Genomic DNA, 21,435 nt, shown 5'->3' with positions numbered 1-21,435 from the left:
CCCTCATCCTATTACCACAAGCTTTTATGAATAGTCCCTCTCCAGCTTTCCTGTAGGCCCCCTTCAGGTACTGGAAGGTTGCTGTAAGATCTCCCCTGAGCCTTCTCTTCCCTAGGCTGAATAATCCCAACTCTCTCAGCCTGTTCTCATAGCAGAGGTGCTCCAGCCCTCCCACCCCACTTCTCCAGTCTGTCCAGGTCCCTCTGGATGAAATCCCATCCTTCCAGTGTGGCAACTACACCACTCAGCTTGGTGTCATCCACAAACTTGCTTGAGGGTGCACTCAATCTCATTGTCAATATCATTGATAAAGATATTGAACAGCACCGGGCCCAGTATGGACCCCTAAGGGACACCACTCTTCATGGATCTCTATCTGGACTTTGAGCCATTGACCACTACTCTTTGAATATGACCATCCAACCAGTTTCTTACTCACCATACTGTCCACACATTGAATCCATATCTCTCCAATTTAGAGAGAAGGATGTTGTGGGGGACCATGTCTAAGGACTTACAGAAGTCCGGATAGATCACATCCGTTGGTTTACCTGCGTCCACTGCTGTGGTTACCCCATCATAGAGAGCCACTAAATTGGTCATACAGGATTTGCCCCTGGTGAAGCCATGCTGGCTGCCATTAATCACCTCCCTGTCCTCCATGTGCAATAAGCTCTCTAAGACTTGTTTGGGAGTTTTAGAAAACAAGCGTCCTTTATCAGGCCTGGGCAACACGAGGGAGCAATCTCCATCAATCATGTGCAATGAAACAAAAGCCGGTTACAGAATGTATTTCCCACTCATATGCATATGGATAAATTTCCCCAGAAATCTTATGCATATTCTATTACTTTCCAAGGTCTAAATTTAATGTTATGAAGCTTCTCAACAGTCAAAACTCTTGATAATTTGGAGCTGGCTCCAGCTCTCTGCCTGACCTTGGATGTGAGATAGGAAGAAACTCCAATAAGAGGTGATTACAGAAGAAGAGACATCTGCTCAGCACAGATCATAGTTCACACAAGACGTTATCATCTTTAAGGAACGAACAGTGTCTGGAAAAAAAACACTGTCTGAAAGAAAACATGCTATCAGAGAAAGAAAATGTCCCCAGAGGGACATTTTGTCTAACTTAAAAAAAAATACAATTACTTAGATGAAACTTAACTCTATTTTAGCTTAAATCAAAACTGTTCCACTTTTTGTAACAGTAACCACTTCTCCCATCACGGGGCAGCCCCCGGGCTCGATATCTCCCCCCGCTACGGGCACAGCGCTCCCGACAGCCGCCGCCCCGCTCGCCCTTGTCCCCGCGGGAGGCGCTCAGCGTCCCGGCCCCGCCCCCGCCCGCGCGGGGGGCGGGGCTGCTGGAAACTGTCGGGAAAGCTTGGGAGGCGCGCTTGACGGCTCTGCCGTAAAGCAGCGCGGAGGGGGAGAACGTTGCTGCCGCCCTTGGGAGGAGAGCGGGCATGAGCTGGAACGGCGCGAACAAGGCCCTGGAGCTGCTGCGGTCGCTCCCCAGGGTCAGTCTGGGCAACCTGAGGCCCAGCCCAGGATCCAAAAAGCGGGTGAGTGCCTGCAGCGGGACGGGCGGGCCGGGAGCGGCGCTCGGCCCCGGCGGCGGGCACAGCGTCCTTCCCTGCAGGAGCAAAATCATAGAATCACTAGGTTGGGAAAGACCTCTTACATCATCGAGTCCAACCATTCCTATCTGCCACTAAACCATGTACCTCGTCTAGCCGTCTTTTAAATGCTTCTAGGGATGGTGGCTCCACCACCTCCCTGGGCAGCCTATTCTAGTGCTTAATGACCCTTTCTGGGAAATTTTTTTTCCTGATGTCCAGTCTGAACCTCCCCTGTCGGAGCTTGAGGCCATTCCCCCTTGACATGACCCCTGTCACTTGGGAGAAGAAGCCAGGATCCCCCTCTCTACAACGTCTTTTCAGGTACTTGTAGAGAGCAGTAAGGTCTCTGCTCAGCCTTCTCTCCTCAAGTCTCGACCCTGGCGGCAGGTGCGTCTTCTTTCATTCCAGGAGCAGTGCTTGGCCTCGGCAATGGTGCATGTTCCTTGTAGGAGCAGGCACTCAGCCCCCGCGGTGGGCACAGCGACCTTCCCTGCAGGAGTGGGGCTCGGCCCCATGCGGCGGGAGCGTCTTCTTTCCCCCCAGGAGCAGGAATATGAAGGGAAGCGTTCTTCTTTCCCTCTTGGCTTGGCTCTGGTGGTGGGCGCGCCTTCCTTCCCGGGAAAGCAGCCTAGCCAGAATAGGCATGGGAAGGCTGAGGAGAGAGTGGCAGTGTTGTATGTATTGTTCCTCTTCTTTGTATGTTATGTAGCCGGTGTGTGTGGTTGTCCCCGCAGAGGACAGGCTGATGAGTGTCCCTAGGTAAACCTCAGGGCCATCGTTAGGGAGTAGAGGGAAACAGTAAAAAAAAAAAAGTAATATCAAATGTTTACGGGATGGGGTAATACCTTTGAAAAGAGAAAGTTAAAAGGCTTTGAAAAAGAAAAGGGAATGTGATGCCATCTTGCAGTTCTTGTTAGTTTTGCTTTCTCAAAACCAAAACTAAATGTTCTTTTCCCGGTCTCCTTGTAAAGTGATAGAGAAGAAAAGAAAAGAAACTAGGCAGAAACCCATCTGTTTTGGGAGAAATAACAGTGCTCAGGGGGATGAGGTTCAAGGCCTAAAGTGGTAGGAATAGAAAACTATAGAGATAGAATAGCAAAAGAGGAAGCACCAAGCAGCACATCCCTGTCAGTGCACAAGGCTTTCTAGAAGTGCCTACAGAGCTGGAGATTGCTGCATAGGTGCAATCCTGTAAGCCTGTGACAAGAGAATGGAAACTCTTCTCCTCTGCAGCTGTTGGGGTTCCCCTGTCGAGTTATTTCACTTGCGGCTTTGAACATCCTGCTTGTCAAAGCTCAAACAGAAGTGGAAGAAGCAGCCCTGTACAGGGCTGAAGTGGTGATTCTTATGGTTTTTCAAACTAAGCCAGGCTGCAAAAGGCTATTTTTAGGCTTAGCATCCAGAAGTTGTGACATAGTGTAAACCTGAGCTTTACTTGAACTTCTTTTTTCCTGCCAGTATTTGGTGTCAGGAGTTTTTGTTTTTCAAGATACCAGTTGGAGTAAGGAAAACACTCCTTTTTTTTTAATCTTTAAAGTAGATATTTTTGTACACTCACTGGGTCTTTAGTAAGTAACCTGTATAACTTATTTCCTAGATGGAGCTGCAAGTGACCTCAGCTCTGTTTCCTTGGTACATTTCTTTTGGTGTCTGACAGGCTTATGTGATTAATGAAGTTCTCAACTAAACAGATTTAAGAGCATTTGACTTCACAAACAGAAGTTGCAGCAAAAAAAAAGTTTTGATTGGATCTTCTGAGAATCTAAAATCTGGTCGATGTACTGATTACATTCCAGTTGTGCCCAGATATTGTCAATGTGCTTGTGTTATCTGAAGTCACTGTGTAATCTGGTGTGTGTACAGGCAGCTGCCAGAAGAGGTGAGCCGGCTGTGCCCTCCCTCTGCCTTCAGGTACTCGTAACTGCTGTGTATTTTGTACTGCCTTACAGGTTGTGTGGTGAGCCAAAGTAGGGAACTAAAGTAGCTGAAAACCAGTTGGATAAAAGTGAGTTTTCATCTGTTTTAATTCTCTGACCTGTTCAACACAGACCCACGCAACTGCTTGTGTCAGCACAAGAAGCAGTATGAATAAAGAATCATAGTGTGGGGCTGGGGACAAATCAGCTTCCTTTGGCTGCAAGGCTGAAATATTCTACTAATATTTCAGTGCACATTAAGTAACCATAACTTTGGAAAGTTTAGAGACACAATAAGGACCACAAACTAGCAAATTTTATGTCTTTATGGTGTTAGGCTAATAATCAAGTACCATGATGTGATGAGCAGTTTTCAGACCTGAGTTTTAGTCAATATTAACTGCATAGAGTTGGTTTGTAGGGTTAGAGATGCCTGGATTTGGGCAGGGTGCTGAATAAAAAAAATGAGAAATTGAACAGGCTTACTGTAGTCTAATAATTATTTACATTATTATTGATCCAGCAGTGACTATGCTGTGACTTAACCAAAGTTAGCTTATAAGCAGTACACATACTGTTTAGAGTGTGTTGCTTTACATGCCTACCAGCTGTACTAATTCATTGAGGAACACACAGTGGAAAATACCAGATGTGTGAGTTGTGTTATGCAGATGTGAGACTAGTTAGCAACAGGACATGGCTCCTTCCACGTCTTCACACTCCAATGAATGTAAGCTTAAATTGGGAAAAAATCTATAAGATAGAATGGATCCATCAAAGTGATGTACAGGTATAATTGTGACTCTTGGAGCTGAACAGTGAGCTCCACTGTGTGGAGCATGGCAGCAACGATTTTGAAGCTTGTGGTTCTGTCTTATCCCTGATAAATCACAAAGAAACCAAAATGAGCCTTAGTGCTGCAGATTCTTCTGTATATGAGTGACTTCAATAAATTAAGTCGATTTACACAGAAAACTTTATTACTTGGGTCAGAGTGAGCTGGCAGTGCTTCATTTAATAGCCATTACTCCCAGCTGTGCTCACTTCTTCTTATTTGCTGCCTGTGCTATGATCCTGTAGATGTTTGTATGCCATTGAATTGTACCGAATGGTGCGAGTGACCTGGATTTTAAATTAAAAAAAAAAAGCCTTACCTTTGCTTATCTCTTTGATCCCATTCCCCATTTATCTGTGTGAGTGCTTCTGCTGGCACAAATAGGAGGTGATCACAAGAAGATTATTAGGCTGCAATGCTAATTTAAAGTAGTAGGGAAACTAATGGCTTAATATCACAGTATTCATTTAGAAAAATAATAAGTTCAGAATATAGTATTTTCTTTTGATTTGTAGTCAGTAGAAATTTCAGCAGTTGCAGACTCTTTGTCTGAGTCTGAGTCCATGAAATATCATATATGAGCATAGCATATAGTCTGTTCCCTTGCCCCTTGAGGTAGAATTCATGGTGGTGGTGGTGTTATTATTTCTTTTTTCATTGTCAGTGTTTAGAAACTTCTTAGCACTGAGCAAGAGTTAAGTCAGGAGATTCCCTAGCATAGAGAGCAGAGGGTGTAAAAGGTAGGATTGAGTACTGCTATTCCTTCTATCACAATGTGTGTACATGTAAAGTTTCAGACTATTTGCAGTGCCTGCCTAGAGCTGTGGTGTGCAAAAATCACATTAACTGCTTCCCTGACTGTTTTTTCCCTTAGAAAAGAGCTATTACTTAAATTTTCCTCAAGAATCAGTATTTTGCTCAGTTGTTCATATCTCTGAAATCTTTTAGATATTTATCTCCAATAAATGTATCATTGGTTAAATGTATCATTGATTCTTTTCAAGGAAAGAAGACGTGGCCGTGGAAGATATGGAGGGAGGAAGTGTGGTCGAGGTCACAAAGGAGAAAGACAAAGAGGAAATCGCCCCCGATTAGGCTTTGAGGGTGGTCAAACTCCATTTTACTTGGTCATACCAAAATATGGGTTTAATGAGGGACATAGGTAAGTTTCTTTATATGTACTCAGTAATTGGTTGTTATCTGCTTTTCTTGGTATTTATCCTGAAGCTGGAATCTATTATACCGAAACAGACCTATCTGAGAATGAGACATTCCTCTCGGATTGTTAGCTTCCTTACTAGCAGAATCTCCCATTTCCTGTGAGATTCTTTTTTTTAAGTGAATTCATTTATTTTCTGTTGTTTTACAGCTCTGCTTATTTGCCCTTTTCTTTCTGTAGTCCCTTATATGTAGCAGTCTACCCTTCCTGCTACAGCTGAGCGAGTTTCTCCTCTCAGACCACTTCTCCATTGATGCTTGTTTCTCCCTTTGCCTGCCTGCCCAGCAGATAACCTATTGAACTGACTGGGAACAGTTCCATTGACTCAAGGGAGGGTGTCAGGTGTGGAAGTGTAATCCAAAGCCTTGCTTTGTCATTTCTTTGCTTTACTCACCTGAAGTTCTAATCTGCTGCTAGTCAAACAATTCTGCCTTTCTTCGTGACTCTATTTTTTTAGCTCTGCAACACTGCAGGCTTTGTCTGCACTCCATCTGTTCCACCTGGGATCTTAACAAGCTTTTGTATATCAAGTTTATTGGATAAAGCCATTAAGTCATCTTTGACTCTTGTTCTGCTCAGACATTCTGCATTGTTTCACACTTCTGTCCCCTTTTCACATTGTGCTTATTAATGCCATGTCCCTCTTTCAGCTTTTTCATGTTTAAAGTGATTATTTTAATCAGTCACTGCTCTTAACTGGAGATCTATATGCCAGTGCTTTAGTAATTTCCTTCACTATGTTCACAGTTAAACACTTTGGGTTTTGTTTCCTAAGATAGCATGTGTGTTACCTTGGTCAATAACCATTGTGTTGCTTTTAGGTAGTCATGAAAGCATTTTATGGATACAGAAGTTGTTACAGGCAGTAGTAACAAAAATGTGTCATACCTACCAGCCAGTTCAAGAATGAAAGGACTCACAAATTTATTTGTGAATTGTTAAAGCTGGCAAATGAAATAAAATCAAACTGTTGTTATAACTTCATCAAATAGCTGTGTGTTTTCAGATATCCATTCTTGCTGCGGAATGCTGACGCTAAACTCCTTGTAATAACAGTGGTCACAAGTTCATGAATAACCAACAGTGAAAGTCCAAGTTTCTGCAGTGAAAAAAATAGGGTCTTGCTTGTTATTAACAGCATCTGACAGCATGTGGAAATAAAAAAGAAGAGCATTCTGTAATTTCTTTTGAATGTTGTTGGCGGAGTTTCAATGCCAGGCTATTGCATATGTCTTTCTAGTGAACATTGCAAGTACACTTGAGAGAGGCTATCATGGTAAGATGGGAGCATGATGAGCAGTGTCTCTGCCTGTTTATCTTCACCTTGTTCTTTCAGTCTGCAGAGATGTTCCTCTGCTTTTTGAACTTTTGCTCTGTTAGGAACTGTCTGACAGTGCAAATTCTGTTGTTCATGTTGTCTTACTTAGCTTGCCAATAACAAAGATGAGTAGTTTTTCTTCTACCACTCAGAGCTTTTCAATAGCAGTGGTCCAACCAATTGTATGAGAACGTTTTGGGCATCAGCGTAAATGGTATGCAGTAAGCATAGACACCAGTTTTGGGAAAGCTATGGATTGGTTTGTATAGTAAAGTTAGAACTTCATAAAAAGCGAAAGTGGATTCTGCTGAAGCTGATGGCTATTGAAAAAATATTGCAGTTTTCTTTGGGGATATGGGTTAATGCATATTTTCTCAATATTTCTCTCCCTTGGTGGTATTCTGAGGAAGATTCCATTTGATACTTGTGAGATGTCAAGAACAGTGGTAATAGACTAAAAAGCCTTTTTGGATATGGGCAAGCGATACAGGAGCACATACAGGGTTTGGCTGATAGTCTCCAACAAAAGTTGTTTGGCTGATAGTCTCCAACAAAAGTTGTTTGGGAGAGGAAGATGTATTTGCTTTTTACTGTATATTTATTTTGTCAGATTTTCTGGGTGTATTGGTGAAGCTACCAAGCTGGATTCACTTTGAAGATGGTAGTTGTTTAGAATCTTGTTGGCTTACAAAGAAGTACTGATGCTTTAATTTCTTTATCTTTTTTTGCTTCTTTAAGCGAGTCAGCAGTTAGGGAGGTACTCTGGAGTAAATTGAGCTCAGCAGCTGCAAAATGATGAATAGTGTATTGCAGTTGAGGGTGTGTGAGCAAACCTGAAGGCATAATGGAAGTCTTGGTCTGTTACTAGGCCTTGTATTTGCATTAAATTAAACTTATAATTTTGGCTTATGGATGGGTGCGTTTTAGATATTTACTTAGTAGTTTTAGGAGTAAGTAGAAAATAGAATACATTGGTGTGTCTCGGTTGACCAATTCCTATTAAAGCTTCAATTTTGTAAATCTCTCACTGCTTTGTTTGTGGCTTTTCTTGTTTTCCTCTCTGCAGCCTCAGGCGTCAATACCAACCACTCAGTCTTCAGAGACTGCAGTACCTGATTGATTTGGGTAGAGTTGACCCTACGCAGCCAATTGACTTAACACAGCTCACTAATGCCAGAGGTGTAACCGTGCAACCTCTCAAAAGGGATTATGGTGTCCAGCTGGTGGAGGAGGTATGCATTCAAGTCACCTGTTACATCAGGCAGTAGAAAGCTTTGGGGTTTCTGTTGGTTTTTTTTTGTTGGTTTTTTTTGTTTGTTTGTTTGTTTTGGGGTTTTTTTTTGTTTTTTTCTTTCCTTCAGTACCAAGCTGTCAGATTGTTCTCCCTGTGATTTGGAAGCGTCTGTGCTTTCCTGAATTCATTTGCTGTGGGATTTTTATGGTAATAAATCCACTAGAGGGCACTGTGTGTTAGCATAAAACCCTAGGATGATGTTTTAAGGCCTGGGAGACTACAAAAATAATACTTAAGGAGAACTTAACAAGAAGTCAAACAAGTATTTTGCAACAGAAGACTAGAATGTACTGAAAGAAATGTATGAATACTTTGAAAAGGTAGAGTTTTAGATTCAGGCCAGGTTACTGAGTGAGAGCAATTTGCTTACTTGTGTTTGGGCAGGGAACAACTAAATCATAATATTTTTCAGGATTTAAATTTTCTAACAGCTTTGCAAAGAAGACTAAATGTGTGTCCTAAAATACTCATTTTAACGTTACTCTAATGTGTTAAAATTTACAGGGTGCTGATATTTTTTCAGCAAAAGTAAATATTGAAGTTCAGAGAGCATCTGAATTAGCAATTGCGGCTGTAGAAAAAAATGGAGGTGTTGTAACAACATCATTCTATGATCCAAGGAGTTTGGGTAAGAATTTTTTTTTGTTCTGCCTTTTTAATGTACGAAGATTAAACGATCCAAGGAAAAGTTTCAAACATAGTTATTACTGGAAAGTGATTCACTACTTCTATTCTGAAAGCTTCAACAATACATTGTTACACAAATGCTGAACTGTAATGCATCCTCAGTTTGCTTTTTTTCACCATTCACCTGTTCAGCTCAACCAGTGTTATTTGTTGTTTACCAGTTAGCCAGTTAAAGAAATCCAAACAGCTTTGTAAATAGAGGAACTAAGGAAAAAATGTTTCTTTGAATCTTTATCTTCAAACTTTCTTACATGTTTAATAACACTAAGAAAATTCAGGGAAAAATAGATTTAAAAAACACTGGATCTTTTTATTTTTAATTTAAAATACTTTTCCATTTAAAGTGAGAAAATAAATAGCTTACAGAAGCTTAGAATCATTTCAGTCAAAATGGCTATTGTTTTCAGAACACTTTCACTGAAGAATGAGACTTTGCTTTACTTGAGGCTGCATCCTGCCTAATATTCATTCATGCATTTTTATTGACAATAATAGAGCTTTCATGTGTGAATGAGGCTGGAAACAAGAGGAATAGACGTTTTTAGTGTGCAAAATATAGCTGGCCTGTTCTTCTTTACAAGTGTTTTTTCCTGATCTGGAGAATAATCAAAATAAAAGGTTGAAAGAATCTGGAATGTAATTTGCGAAATTCAGTAAAACTTGAGGAGAAGAGGATAGGCTCGCAAATGATGAAATAGATACATGTCCTATTGATTCTTTACTTAAAATACTTATAGAAAATCTAAATTTGACATTTGTTTGTACGCTGCGTAAATAGCCATGCAAATGCATTGCTGCTAACCTGGAAGTCAGTCCTTTAAATAAATGGCAGCTACTAGCTTAGTTATTGTGTCTTTCCAAAGCAGGCATTCTAAATGTATTGGAGATAATGATTCATCCAGATTGTCACTATAAATATCAGTTAGAACTCAGTTGTTTGGTTAAGTGAAACTTGTAAACCACTATGTTGTTCTGAACAAGATTATTCTTAAAATTTGGAGGTTTGCTTGATACTTTTTAGTAAGAGTTTACTAATTTACTTAGCACAAAATACTAAGTAAGATGGTGTCATTTTATGTCTTTAAGTATGTATTATAAATACAGTATCTAATCTTCTCTCATGTTTGCCTACAGAAATCTTATGTAAGCCAGTAACGTTTTTTCTGCGTGGCCGGCCTATTCCAAAGCGAATGCTTCCACCTGAAGATCTAGTCCATTACTACAAAGATGCCAGTAATCGTGGGTACCTGGCAGACCCATCTAAGGTGGCAGAAGCCAGGCTTGAACTTGCCAAGAAATACGGCTATGTCTTACCAGACATAACTAAGGATGAACTCTTCAAAATGTTAAGCATGCGCAAGGATCCTAGACAGATCTTTTTTGGTCTTGCTCCAGGATGGATTGTAAGCTTGTCAGACAAGAAAATTCTAAAACCAACTGATGAAAGGCTGTTAAAATACTACAGCTCATGAATTCAGGAGTGCAGACAACTGCAGGTGTACAGGAAACATCTGGGTATGAAATAATGGATAGAAGCAGTGTTTGGTTGGGTTTTTTTTAAAGATTCCCTGTTATACTAGACAAAACAAATTTTTGTTTGTGTAATCTTCTGGTGTAGCTCTCAACTTTTTTATTGTCATAATACAGCATATGAAAAACCTTAACGTTTGAAGACAGTATAGAGTCTGACATAAAGTGTAGGTTTGCACTCTTTCTCTTGCAATGACTTGCCAGTTATTTTTTTCAGACAAAGTGTTTCCATGTTGCATTTCTTGTAGAGGACAATGCCAAAGAGCAACTTGACCTAATGATTAGTTTACCCTCTTCGTTTAAATCAGAAACTTGTCTGTACAAAACTAGAATTAGTTTTCCAATTGTATTGTGTAACATTATAAGTTATGTTTTGGAAAAATGCTATCTTGACTACCTCTAAGAGGCAGACCATCTATTTTTGGATGGGGACAATTAAAACCATTCAGAAATAACAGAGTACAGAAGAATTTATTAATTTCTTCAATTCCATAGCAATGTTTTGGATTTTGCCGCTTGCATTGGTAGCTCTAGAGCTTGAGAGGTTCTAATTTTTGCCTTATACTTTCAGATGGAATTAAGAAAGACAGGCTGTACCATTTAAAAGAACTTTCTGTCTAAATTTGGAGAAAAAAACATCCCTCAAATTCTGTTTGAATAATAAAAGCCATTGATTTAAAACTTGTCCAGACATAAAGGTAATGTCATTGATAAAAATACATAGCAGGACCCAGAGTCAATGTATGTTGGACAGTGACAGTAGATTATAAAGGATAAGGATGTGATGGACGAGGTTAGGATTCAGTTTTCAACTTGATTACAGATTGCATGCATGACAGCAGAAAAACGAAATTAGAAGTTGTGAAAGGTTATAAACATTATTTTTATGGGAAACGGTATTTTGATCACAACAACTTGATTCAATCAATTCTATATTGAATTCAATATTCTCCAGAAAATGTTTGTTTCACCAGTCTCTCCAGAATACTCTACTATTACTGTGCAATAGTATTCTAGGATTGGGCACTTTGGATGATGAGCCGAGCAGTACATTGTAATATCAGAGAGGAACTAAGTTAAGCTATTGGAATTTGCTCTGACTCCTTGGAAGTTAATCAGATGCTTTACAATTACATGAAATTTAGTGGAAGCTGAATTTGGTTTTACAGTAGGGATAATTTGGTTATTAGGTTGCAGGAAACACTCCAGAAGACCAAAACACAAGAAGTCTGTCTTTCCAATTTCATGTGCCTTTGGAAATACTACGTAGTTTCCTGTAGCTGCCAAACTATCCCAACTCTTAGGGAAAGCCCTTTGAGTGCCAGAATCTCCTGTTTTTCCTGTGTAACACCTGTATTTTACTGGGTGTGCCTTGGGAGGAGGAAGGATGGGGGGAGAAAAAAAATAAAATATTTTCTTATTCTTTCAGAAAATAAGAAACGGTGGAGGAATTTTTTTGTTGGTGTTTGTCAGCCAGCCCAGATTTTTGCTTCGGTCAACAAACTGCCTTGTCAATTAATATGAAAGTCTGTAATCACAAAACAAAGTAAAACAAGTCTTCTAGTTTCATGCTGATTAAATAAAAACTCTAAAATCCAGAGATAAACAATGGAAAGTCACTATTTGTTGACAGTTCACGTTTACTCTTCAGCATCTATTGTTCGTTGCTAATGTGTGTTAGATCTTATCAATAATGGTCGTTCTCCTGACTTGTTTAAGTATAGGTGAAAAGTGGCAAAACAACACCAGTATAAAATGGGGTTGTGAATAGCAGGAATTTGGTCTTAGTGGTGTTAACACTTGTGTCTCATAAGGTGCACAACACTTTTTTGGCACATTAAGAATAATACCGTGTGCCAAAAAAAGTATAGCTAGTGTTAAATTGAATGTGAAGTAAATAACTTTCTCACTTTGGATGTATCCTGTTCTGCATCCTGATGATTGTTGGTTTGGAACATTAAATGACAAGCAATACTTTTTTCCTTTTTTTTTTTCCTTTTTTTTTCTGTTATTACAATACTGCTGCCTTCATTTGGGAAGGAGTTGGGGGGAGAGTGGGGAGAGTATTTATTGCCTTCCCTTATTTGTGCCATAATGTTTCTGTTTTTATGAATCAATTCACAATTGTATTTTGTGGAGGTAGTGGTACTCAACAGGAAAGCTACTTAACTGGAAGCGAAGAAGGAAGTTAGTCATATTAGTGAAGACCAGAAGACAAAAGTGTTTATGTATCATTGTGTATTTTTGGGAGGAGAAAAGGGGAGAAGGCAACTTTGTTTCCACTCCTGCTGTTTATATTAAAATGAACAAATTGCTCTCAGCAATTTTTTTTTTTTTCCTAAATCGACTTGTTTGATATACACACGTGTGCATATGCTGGTTTCTGTAGGCTTCTAAATGGTTTTCAGGTGAAAGGGTAACTTGTATAAAATGATAACAGTGAAGGAGAGAATGAAAACAGGAAACAGATGTCTGGTGACGTCGAGGGATTGGATAGCACTTATTCAGTGAACGACATCTTAGTCACAAGGCAGCTGTATCCTGGCTCTGATACTATAATGCTACAAATACCTTGGAGCCAAAACAGCCACGTTCCACAAAATCCGGTCATTCTACTTTATAAAGGTGATCTTTTATCATCTTATAATTGGAGAGGGCAAAAAGGACTGTATGTTGCTTTATTTAAAATCTGCAATGCTTGTCTTTTTTTCTCTCTTCTGTTTACAGTAGCTAGTATTTTATAATGGTTGTTCTGGTTTTTATTTACTAGTGAAAAAAGTGACAAGGCTATAGAGGATTTCCTGTTCATTTTATCTCGTCAGGAACACAAGTCTCCTGGCCACTGATTACAGAATTACCAAAAGCACAAGTTATTGACAAGGTTTCTAATAAATTCATAATAAACAGCCTCCCAATGGACTGTTGTTTATGTGAGGGTCAGGCTCAGTGTAAGCTAGCGCTGACATCTAAGGCAATTCTCTTTACTTAGGAATATGTGTTAGGTTTTGATGTTCGTAAGATAAATGATTGCCTTGGATATCCTGTTTTAAATAGGCGTTTTTCATATGCAACAATGCACTACACTGCAAGAAGCACCCAATCTGCTGTAACCGGAAAAGCATTATTGAGTAGCTGAGGGAAAAATTGTTACTTGTGCCATAGAATTCTGAAAGCCATGTCAATTTTTATCAACAACATTGCACTTTTGAGTGGTTCCTTGATAAAATTGATCACAGATGTGAGTCAAATCAAAATAAAGGACCAAGTACATAACTTGTTTTATCATGCCTTGCTAATTAGAAATCACCTATTCCTTATGAGATAAACTGCTAACAGCAGCCAGTCAGTTCTACCTTTACAGTTGGCTGACTGCAGACTTGAAATTAAGCAAGTTAAAATGAATGCATTTCCCCTTTTAGTTAATTAACAATGAAGACATGCTGGCTTTTAATTCAATATACTTCATACTATAGTATTTGTATTTGAAAACCAAAAGTTGACTGTGCTGTCCTCTGATTTCCAAAAAGGAATCAATGAATAAATAAGTGGCCCTGATCTGAATCTTTGCTGGCAGTGTGCCAACATTGTTTTGACATACAAGAGTAATTTATGTTAGTGCTTCAGGAAGTCATATAAAAGTGATCAATTATGAAGATCACTTCCCATTGCTGGTTTATTATTTTCTATTTTATTGCTAAAATTTAAAATACTGATGCAAAGCTAATTTTGCGCAGTTGAATGCACACGAGTTCTGTAAAAATTTGTCTCTAATTTGAAATTGTTACAGGAGTTTTGCGTTTTAAATATTGAAGAGTTATATTTACATATATGTAAAACAAAGATGCTGTGTCTGTCCAAAATGGCCAGTTTATTAGTCCATAGGCAGGTTTATTTATTAAAATTTCTTGATGGGTGATCAGATGGGAATAGTTTTACAGAACTCACAGTCTGTACTTCAGTTTATTGTGTTATTGTTTATTCTATGAGAAGATGCAATTAGAAGTCCTGGTTTGACAGAATTCTTAGTTGTTAGGAAAATTATGTCTTTTTTTAAGCTCTTTCATCTCCCAGCCCAGGTGGCCCTTCTTGGTCTCTTGCAGCTGAAATATATGGCATTGTCTAAAGAGTTATTGGTTTCTCAGTGGAAGCAAACTATCCTCAGAGTTGTTCTGTCTCCTTTGGTTAATATTCCCTCTGTTGCATCTGTATCTTTCCAAGGTCTCTTCTTGCTTCTGTTATAGTGGTGGGAACTAAAGGACTCAGTCATTCTCACAGTGTCATCCTGTCTAGCCCATTCTAGGTTTGAGAATCTGCTTGTTTTATGTGCCTCTGGAGCAGGAAAGTGTTGATCATTCCTGCATCTGTTTATATGAGCAGGCTTTTCATGGCTTGAGTTTCCTGGGCTGGTGTCGCTTTTGTTGTTAAAAATGTCAACAGCAATATTGTTTACTTGTTAACCTTGTAGATTCCAAGGCACACGCCAGCAGAGGTAGAGGGGCCTTTGAGCAATGGATTCGGAGTTTATTCAGAGTCAAGGAACACTCTGAGAAGGGTGCCTGCACGTGTAACTCAGCATTGCACACGCTAGACACAAGTCTTAATGGATAGGTAATTTTGCGTTCAATACATCAATATCCAAATCAATCTCTCGCACTTTTGGAAACTCAGCCTCCAAGATTCTTTTTTAGTTTCATGGTAGGGTTATCCTGTTTGCTCCATGGTCTGTAAGTAGGGGCAAATTAGCCTGAAACACTGTCTTTTCTTGATGTTGTGTTTTTGTTATTCCTTGGGCAGGCAGTAATAGCTGGAGGTTTGTGTACATAGTGCATTCCATGACAAATAAGTCCATCTGTAAATTTACCATAAACTGCTTCTCTGTGGATTTTTTTGTCATGTTAGTGTAGTTTGCCTTTCTCCCAGCGTGAAGTACCTTAAATTAAGAAAATCACTTTTAATATCTTACAAGGTAGATGTTTTCTTTACTTTGTTGAATATAGCTGTGGTTGAGAGATTTGGAAGTTGGAATTCCAAGTTCCCTATAAATTTATCATAGTGAGTTATTATCTTAATTTCAAAATTAATGCAAGTTTAAGTTTACGTTGCTCACGTGTAGGCAATTGTCTAAGCTCATTTCACAGTCAGTAGAAATCTGAGTGATGCAGTCAGTGGAACCTGGAGAATCACTGCATTCAGCCTGAAGGAAACATCCGAGCAACTAAATTGCATGCTAGGCTCTCCTGACTAGGACAGTGGTTTTAACATATAGTGTACCTGAGTACACCTCAAACATAAGTATGTGGAGCTGGATCCCACTCTTGTTTTCAGTGACCAAAGATGCTTGAAGTTAATGGTGGGAAGATGTCCATGTGGATCATGAGTCATCAGTAGGGATTGCCTAGCTCAACACTGGGAACTTCTGAAGTTTGATGTTACAAGGTTGAGTTTGTCTTTTGAAAATAAGCATGCTAATTTAATAAAAAACAAGTCAGAGGCCATCTTGGTGCCACAAGAGCTGAAATGCAATTGGGTACTCTGCATTATTTTACAACTGTTGGAGAGCCCAACTTTTCCAGAACACAGACATTGGTGATATCCTTACATAGAGGCCTCTGGCTCTTTCAAGGTGGAATACTCATAGTTCACAGCTCTTCACTGGTGTTGCCATTCAAAATTTATCTGCCTACATTCTTTGGCCCTCGTGTAATATGTTGCTGATGTTTGTGCCAGCTCTACTGTATACATTCCCTCTGCAAGCAAAACATGGAAGTTAATGTTGCCTGAACTTGCAAATGAGAAAAAAAACAGGAGAGGATAGCGTTCCTCTGAGGTGTCTCCTTCAGCAAGTGCTGCTTGTAACGGTCAGAGAACGTGACTGGCATACATAAACAATGATTTTGTCTCACTGCTTTCTAAGAACATGCAGTCCAGTGTGTCTCTTAGGGTCCCTCTTACAGCTGCTGTGTGAATTGTAGTGTGTGTGGAAAAGACAGATTTGAGACTGATCCTTCTACAGATTTTGACTTGTCATTTCTCCTGCTTTCAGATTTTGAGTCCCTGAAGCCTCATAGACACATTTGTTTTTCTTAATGCATAGGCAATAATTTCTTCTTTTTTTGGCGGGTTTTGTTGTTTGTTGGGTTTTTTTTTGGCAAGGTAATCATTCTAATCAGCTCAGCGGGCAGTCTGGGTCTGGACCATGTACTCGGCTTGGTACTGTTCCAGTCAAAATATTATTCTACTAGTTTTATGTTGGGCTTGGCTGGCTTGACATTGCTGCTGCCCTGAATTCTAGAACTTGTGAAATGTCTGGGCTAATTGTGACTTTATTGTTGTGTTTTGTTGTTGTTATTGGAAGACTCCAACTCTCCCAGGTTCACCATTAAAGACAGGTGTTTACTGTGGCATGATCATAGAATCAAAGAATGGTTTAGATTGGAAGGGACCTTAAAGATCATTTAGTACCAACCTCCCTGCCATGGGCAGACAAGGTTGCTCATCCAACCTGGCCTTAAACACCTCCAGGGATGGGGCACCCACAACTTCTCTGGGTAACCTGTTCCTGTGCCTTGTGACCCTCACAGGAAAAAATGTCTTCCTAATATGTAATCTAAATCTCCCATCTTTCAGCTTAAAGCCATCATCCAATCACTACACTCCATCATAAAAAGTCCTTCCCCATCTTTCCTGATGGACCACTCAGTGGATAAGGAGTTGACTGGATGGCTGCGCTGAAAGAGATGTCATCAATGGCTCCATATCCAAGTGGAGATCAGTAATGAGTGACATTCCTCAGGCATCAGTATTGGGACTGGTGTTTGACATCTTTGTCAGAGACATGGACAGTGGGGTTGAGTGCACCCGCAGCAAGATTGCCAATGACACCAAGCTGTGTGGCAGAGTCAATACACTGGAGGTAAGGGATACTATCCCGATGGACCTTGGCAGGCTTGAGAAGTGGGCCTATGTGAACCTCATGGAGTTCAGTAAGTGCAAGGTTCTGCATCAGAGTTGGGGGCAGTTCCAAGACCAAATATAGGCTGAGTGGAGAATGAATTGAGAGCAACTCTAAGGCGATGGATGATTGTGAGACTAATTACCGTAGCGAGGATGGGAATGTTGCAAAATTCTGCCTGGGTCAGTTTTTTTCTACACTCATTTATATTTATCTGAGGGCATCAAAGCACTGGGATACTATGATTTTATCTTTATTTATTGTGTAAAAGCTTATCTGCCCATTATGAGAATCTAAGAAGAAAATGGAAGGTAAAAAGCTGACAAGTAATTTTTGCTGCATCTTGTGAAAAGTGTGAATTTTCCCAGTTCAAACTGTTGCTCTTAGCTGAGCTGGATGACTTTGCTTGCAGCGTATTAGGAAAATCCAATAGGAGCAGATCACTCTGGGCAGTGACGTACAGCTGTGCTACTGTAGCTGCCCTGAGCAAAAGAAAAGGTAATCTGTGAAGACTTGAGGACATGAGAATCAAGATGTGAAAATCTCCATCTGAAGAGATTGGAAAACCAGAAACTGCAAATGTTCTGCAAACACCACTTAAACTCTACTGCATGTTTAATTACACTTTGTTTTTGCTGACTGCACTGTTATGAGCTGTCAGTATTCAAGAAATCGTTTAAAGAATACATTCTAGGTTTTCTTTGTTGTCCTTAGATTTTTCAGCCCTGCAGGGATCTTGTTTCCAAGCATTGTTTCTGTATCCAGCAAGGCTAGAAGCAAATTTAAGAAGTGAGAGCCAGCATTTTCATGTGATGGCATTATTCCAGGAACTGGTGCTTTAGGATAAACAGTAAATATTGTGAGGCTAGCAAAACAGTTACTGATTCATTACTTATACCCTACTGACTTACTGATTGTTTGAGAGCACAACTCCTCTGCTGCCTCTACAGTTGACCTCCAGTTGCATCTCAGCATGAAAGAAACATACTGCTGTTTCCAGCATCCAAATCTGAGGACAACAAATACTATATTGCCATGTACATAAGCATACCACACAAACAGCATCCTTCTCTGCTCCCATCTCTAAATCATAGTACAATATCACTGTGATAATCTGTAGTGCTAAGTGTCACATCTGTTCACAGGGACACCGAGAAGGTCCAGTGTTCTGGTACAGGCAAGGCTGACACCTAGTGACCAGACACATTTATTCCTATGAGAATTCACTGACGTCTGGTTGACTGACTCTTCACTCTTTTCCGGGTCTGGAAGGTTTAAACCTCGAAGTGAATAGTTAATTTATTTAATCATCAGTCCTGTTCTTTGTTTTCAGTGTTTCTAGCGTCCTTTTCTAAAGATGAAGTTAAGGTAGCTTGAAAGCTCGTTGAAGCTCAGTGTTGGAGCCTGGAAGGTTTTGCATGTGGTCTCTCCTGAGAGCTGTGCATTGCAGCTGCTCTGGGCAAAAAGGGAGATGGCTGATAGCAATCAGTGGTAAGTTCAGAATATGGTCCTTTTGTGGTTTTTCCTTCATAAAATCATGTCTGATCTTGCTGTTTGGATTCTCTTTGCTCATCCTGTTTTAAAGAATCCAAAATCAATCATAACGGGATAGTCTCTGAATTGCAGAATATTCTGTTTGTTTGCTGACCAGACACCTGGAAAGCACTTTCTCTTCTATCATCATTGCAGATCCTGTTGGATATACTTTGAATTCTGTGCCTTTGTGATGTGCGTATTAAAGAGGAAAAGATGCTTTCAGAATGCTTTGATTGTTCTTTAGTTATCTAGGATAATATATCAGGAATATAACATACTTCTGACAATTGTATGTGACCTTTACTAAAAGAAGTAGCTGTATAAATCTGGGGAAACAGCCTCCCAATATGAATGAAAGCAATTTTTTCTTTTCTTTTCTAACAGTGGTTCCCCATGTTTAAGGGGATTGCATGAGATCCTAAACTAGAGCCCTAAAGGAGCCTTCTTGGAGCAGTCCTTAGGACTGGTAGAATTTTTATCTTTTAAATATCTTTTGTCATTTAAATGTTTCTTGAATGTTGGAAAGAAACCTTTTAGTTGATTCAGCATGACTTTTGGCTAATAGCACGGTGTTTGGCTACACAAAGAGTCAGAGCTCAGTGTTTTTCTGTGGCTGAAAGGAAACTTTGATTCTTCCTGAATGAAATAACTAGGAACTTGCACAAGCCCTGTGTTGTTGAACGGAAAAGGCAGGCTTTTTTCCTTCAGACAATCTTTCATATCTGCCTCAGAACTTTACATGTGGCTCAGGTTCTGTATCTGTGGCATGTTTCTAATTAGCCCACGAAAAAATAAAGGTTCTCTATTTCAAAATCCACAGATTTTTCATCTGCTAATTGTCACTGATAGGATGTGCCTCTGGAGAGAAGACTAACAAATTCCCAAGGCAAAAATCTCTGTCAAAGGCAGCAGATTCCGGTCTCTGAGCAATACAAGCCTCCTAATAGCCAACATCTTTCTGTAAGTCTGGGATTCAGATGCTCTGATGTGTACATGAAACTCATTGTTTCATGCAGAGTAGTTCACATCATCATGGCCTATTTTTTTTTCCATCATCACAGTTTTCACAGTTTTATTCCGGGACTACAAAGGCAGCACCAAACATGACCATCCCTGCATGACCCACTGACCAGTGTCCTGTTACCTTCCTCAGGGAAAGGCCTGATGCCCAGGGCTGAGGCTGCCCTTGTGCCCCTTGCTGGGGCAGTGGGACAGGATGGGATGGGCTTGCTGCCTCCTCATAGTGCTGTGACACTGGGAATGAGAATTGCATATCAGTGTTTGGTCAGTTTTGCCATGCAGTTCTATTCCCTGTCTGAAAAACTGATGGTGCAATTTGCTGAGTGCCTCAAGGCTGTAGCCCTGTAACGCTTGCCTGAAAGGAAAGCTGTATTTTTGTGTTTGCAGCTGTCCTTGATCTCTCTCCTGAAGGAGCTCACAAACAAGGTTACAGGGTAGTTCATTTACATAATCAATTTGAATAATTATTTCTAAAATTCACAAAACCTGACTTCTAAACTTAAAGATAATTTAATTCACACTGAAGAGCTAGTGATTAGTTATGAACAAAAGTCACGGAAGAGGTAAAAGAGACTTAGAATTCTTCCTTTTGAAAACTAAGTACTGGAGACCCTGAAGGCCTTGAACGTGATCTTTGAGTTTATGTAGTATAAAACAATTTCTTTTTTTTTCCTTCGTATTTTTTTTTGAGGGAACGAGATTTTTGTTTATCAGCCAGACTAAGCCAATTGTTTTCATTATTTTATACCACAAGTGTGGGATTCCTGCCTTTGTTCAAAGCAGCATCATGGGCAAAAATAAACCTCTCCAGTGTCAAAGTATCTTGTGCCTATGGGGAATAAAGCAAGGCATCTGTTCTGGCTTGGTCTCTTTGGACAGGTAGATGTCACTTCTGGAAAACCTTCTTAGAGCCTCAGGCAACTTCTATAGCCTTTGTCAGTCCTGTGCTTCTGTACTTACACTGCAGCAGTAGTATCTAAGTAGCTGGTGCTCTAGGGTGGAGCTAGGTCCATGCTTCTGTTCCAAAATAACATGTGGCATGGAGTTCCAGCAGTGCAGACATGGGAACAGCGGCAGACATAGCCCAAGGAAATCACTCAGAGCAGCCCCTGTGCTCAAATCTCCCCCATGAAACCTCCCTCATGTAGTGACTACACTTCTCCAGCAATGTTTGAGCCTGGGCACGATGCAGGCAGGTGATACCATATCCTCCTCTCCAACACAGTAACGTGGGTGGGGAACAGCTCGTGTACTCCACTCTGCCCTGGATCACTGAGTTGAACTGCTTTGCACCTGGATGGGGAGCCAAAGGGGTGTGTTGCCCTCCAGTCTAGCAAGGGAGTTTGGAGGAGATTTTTCTCCTCCAACAGAGCTCACCTGCAAGGTCATTGCTATCAGCTGGTAATATGGGAAGAATTATATTTCCTTTCTTCAAATAATGGAAAACCCAGCCAGAACAGTCTGCTCATATGAACAACTACCACCATAAAAAGAAGAGACTGA

The 21,435-nt window shown here is 40.1% G+C and overlaps 1 protein-coding gene across 1 annotated transcript; it reads left to right on the top strand.

Moving 5' to 3' along the window:
* Nucleotides 1–1,391: 1,391 nt before the first annotated feature.
* Nucleotides 1,392–12,420, top strand: MRPL15 (mitochondrial ribosomal protein L15). The gene is made up of 5 exons (XM_009570444.2): nt 1,392–1,568; nt 5,381–5,538; nt 7,980–8,145; nt 8,712–8,835; nt 10,029–12,420. Exons 1-5 carry the CDS (start codon nt 1,470–1,472, stop codon nt 10,364–10,366), a joined length of 885 nt encoding a protein of 294 aa, XP_009568739.1. The 5' UTR covers nt 1,392–1,469; the 3' UTR covers nt 10,367–12,420.
* The last annotated feature ends 9,015 nt before the right edge of the window (nt 12,421–21,435 follow it).

This window comes from Cuculus canorus, chromosome 2 (assembly GCF_017976375.1).
Source record: "Cuculus canorus isolate bCucCan1 chromosome 2, bCucCan1.pri, whole genome shotgun sequence".
NCBI classification, from domain to species: domain Eukaryota; kingdom Metazoa; phylum Chordata; class Aves; order Cuculiformes; family Cuculidae; genus Cuculus; species Cuculus canorus.
Note: the sequence above shows the minus strand (reverse complement) of the source record. Positions and strands in the feature narration are given on the sequence as shown.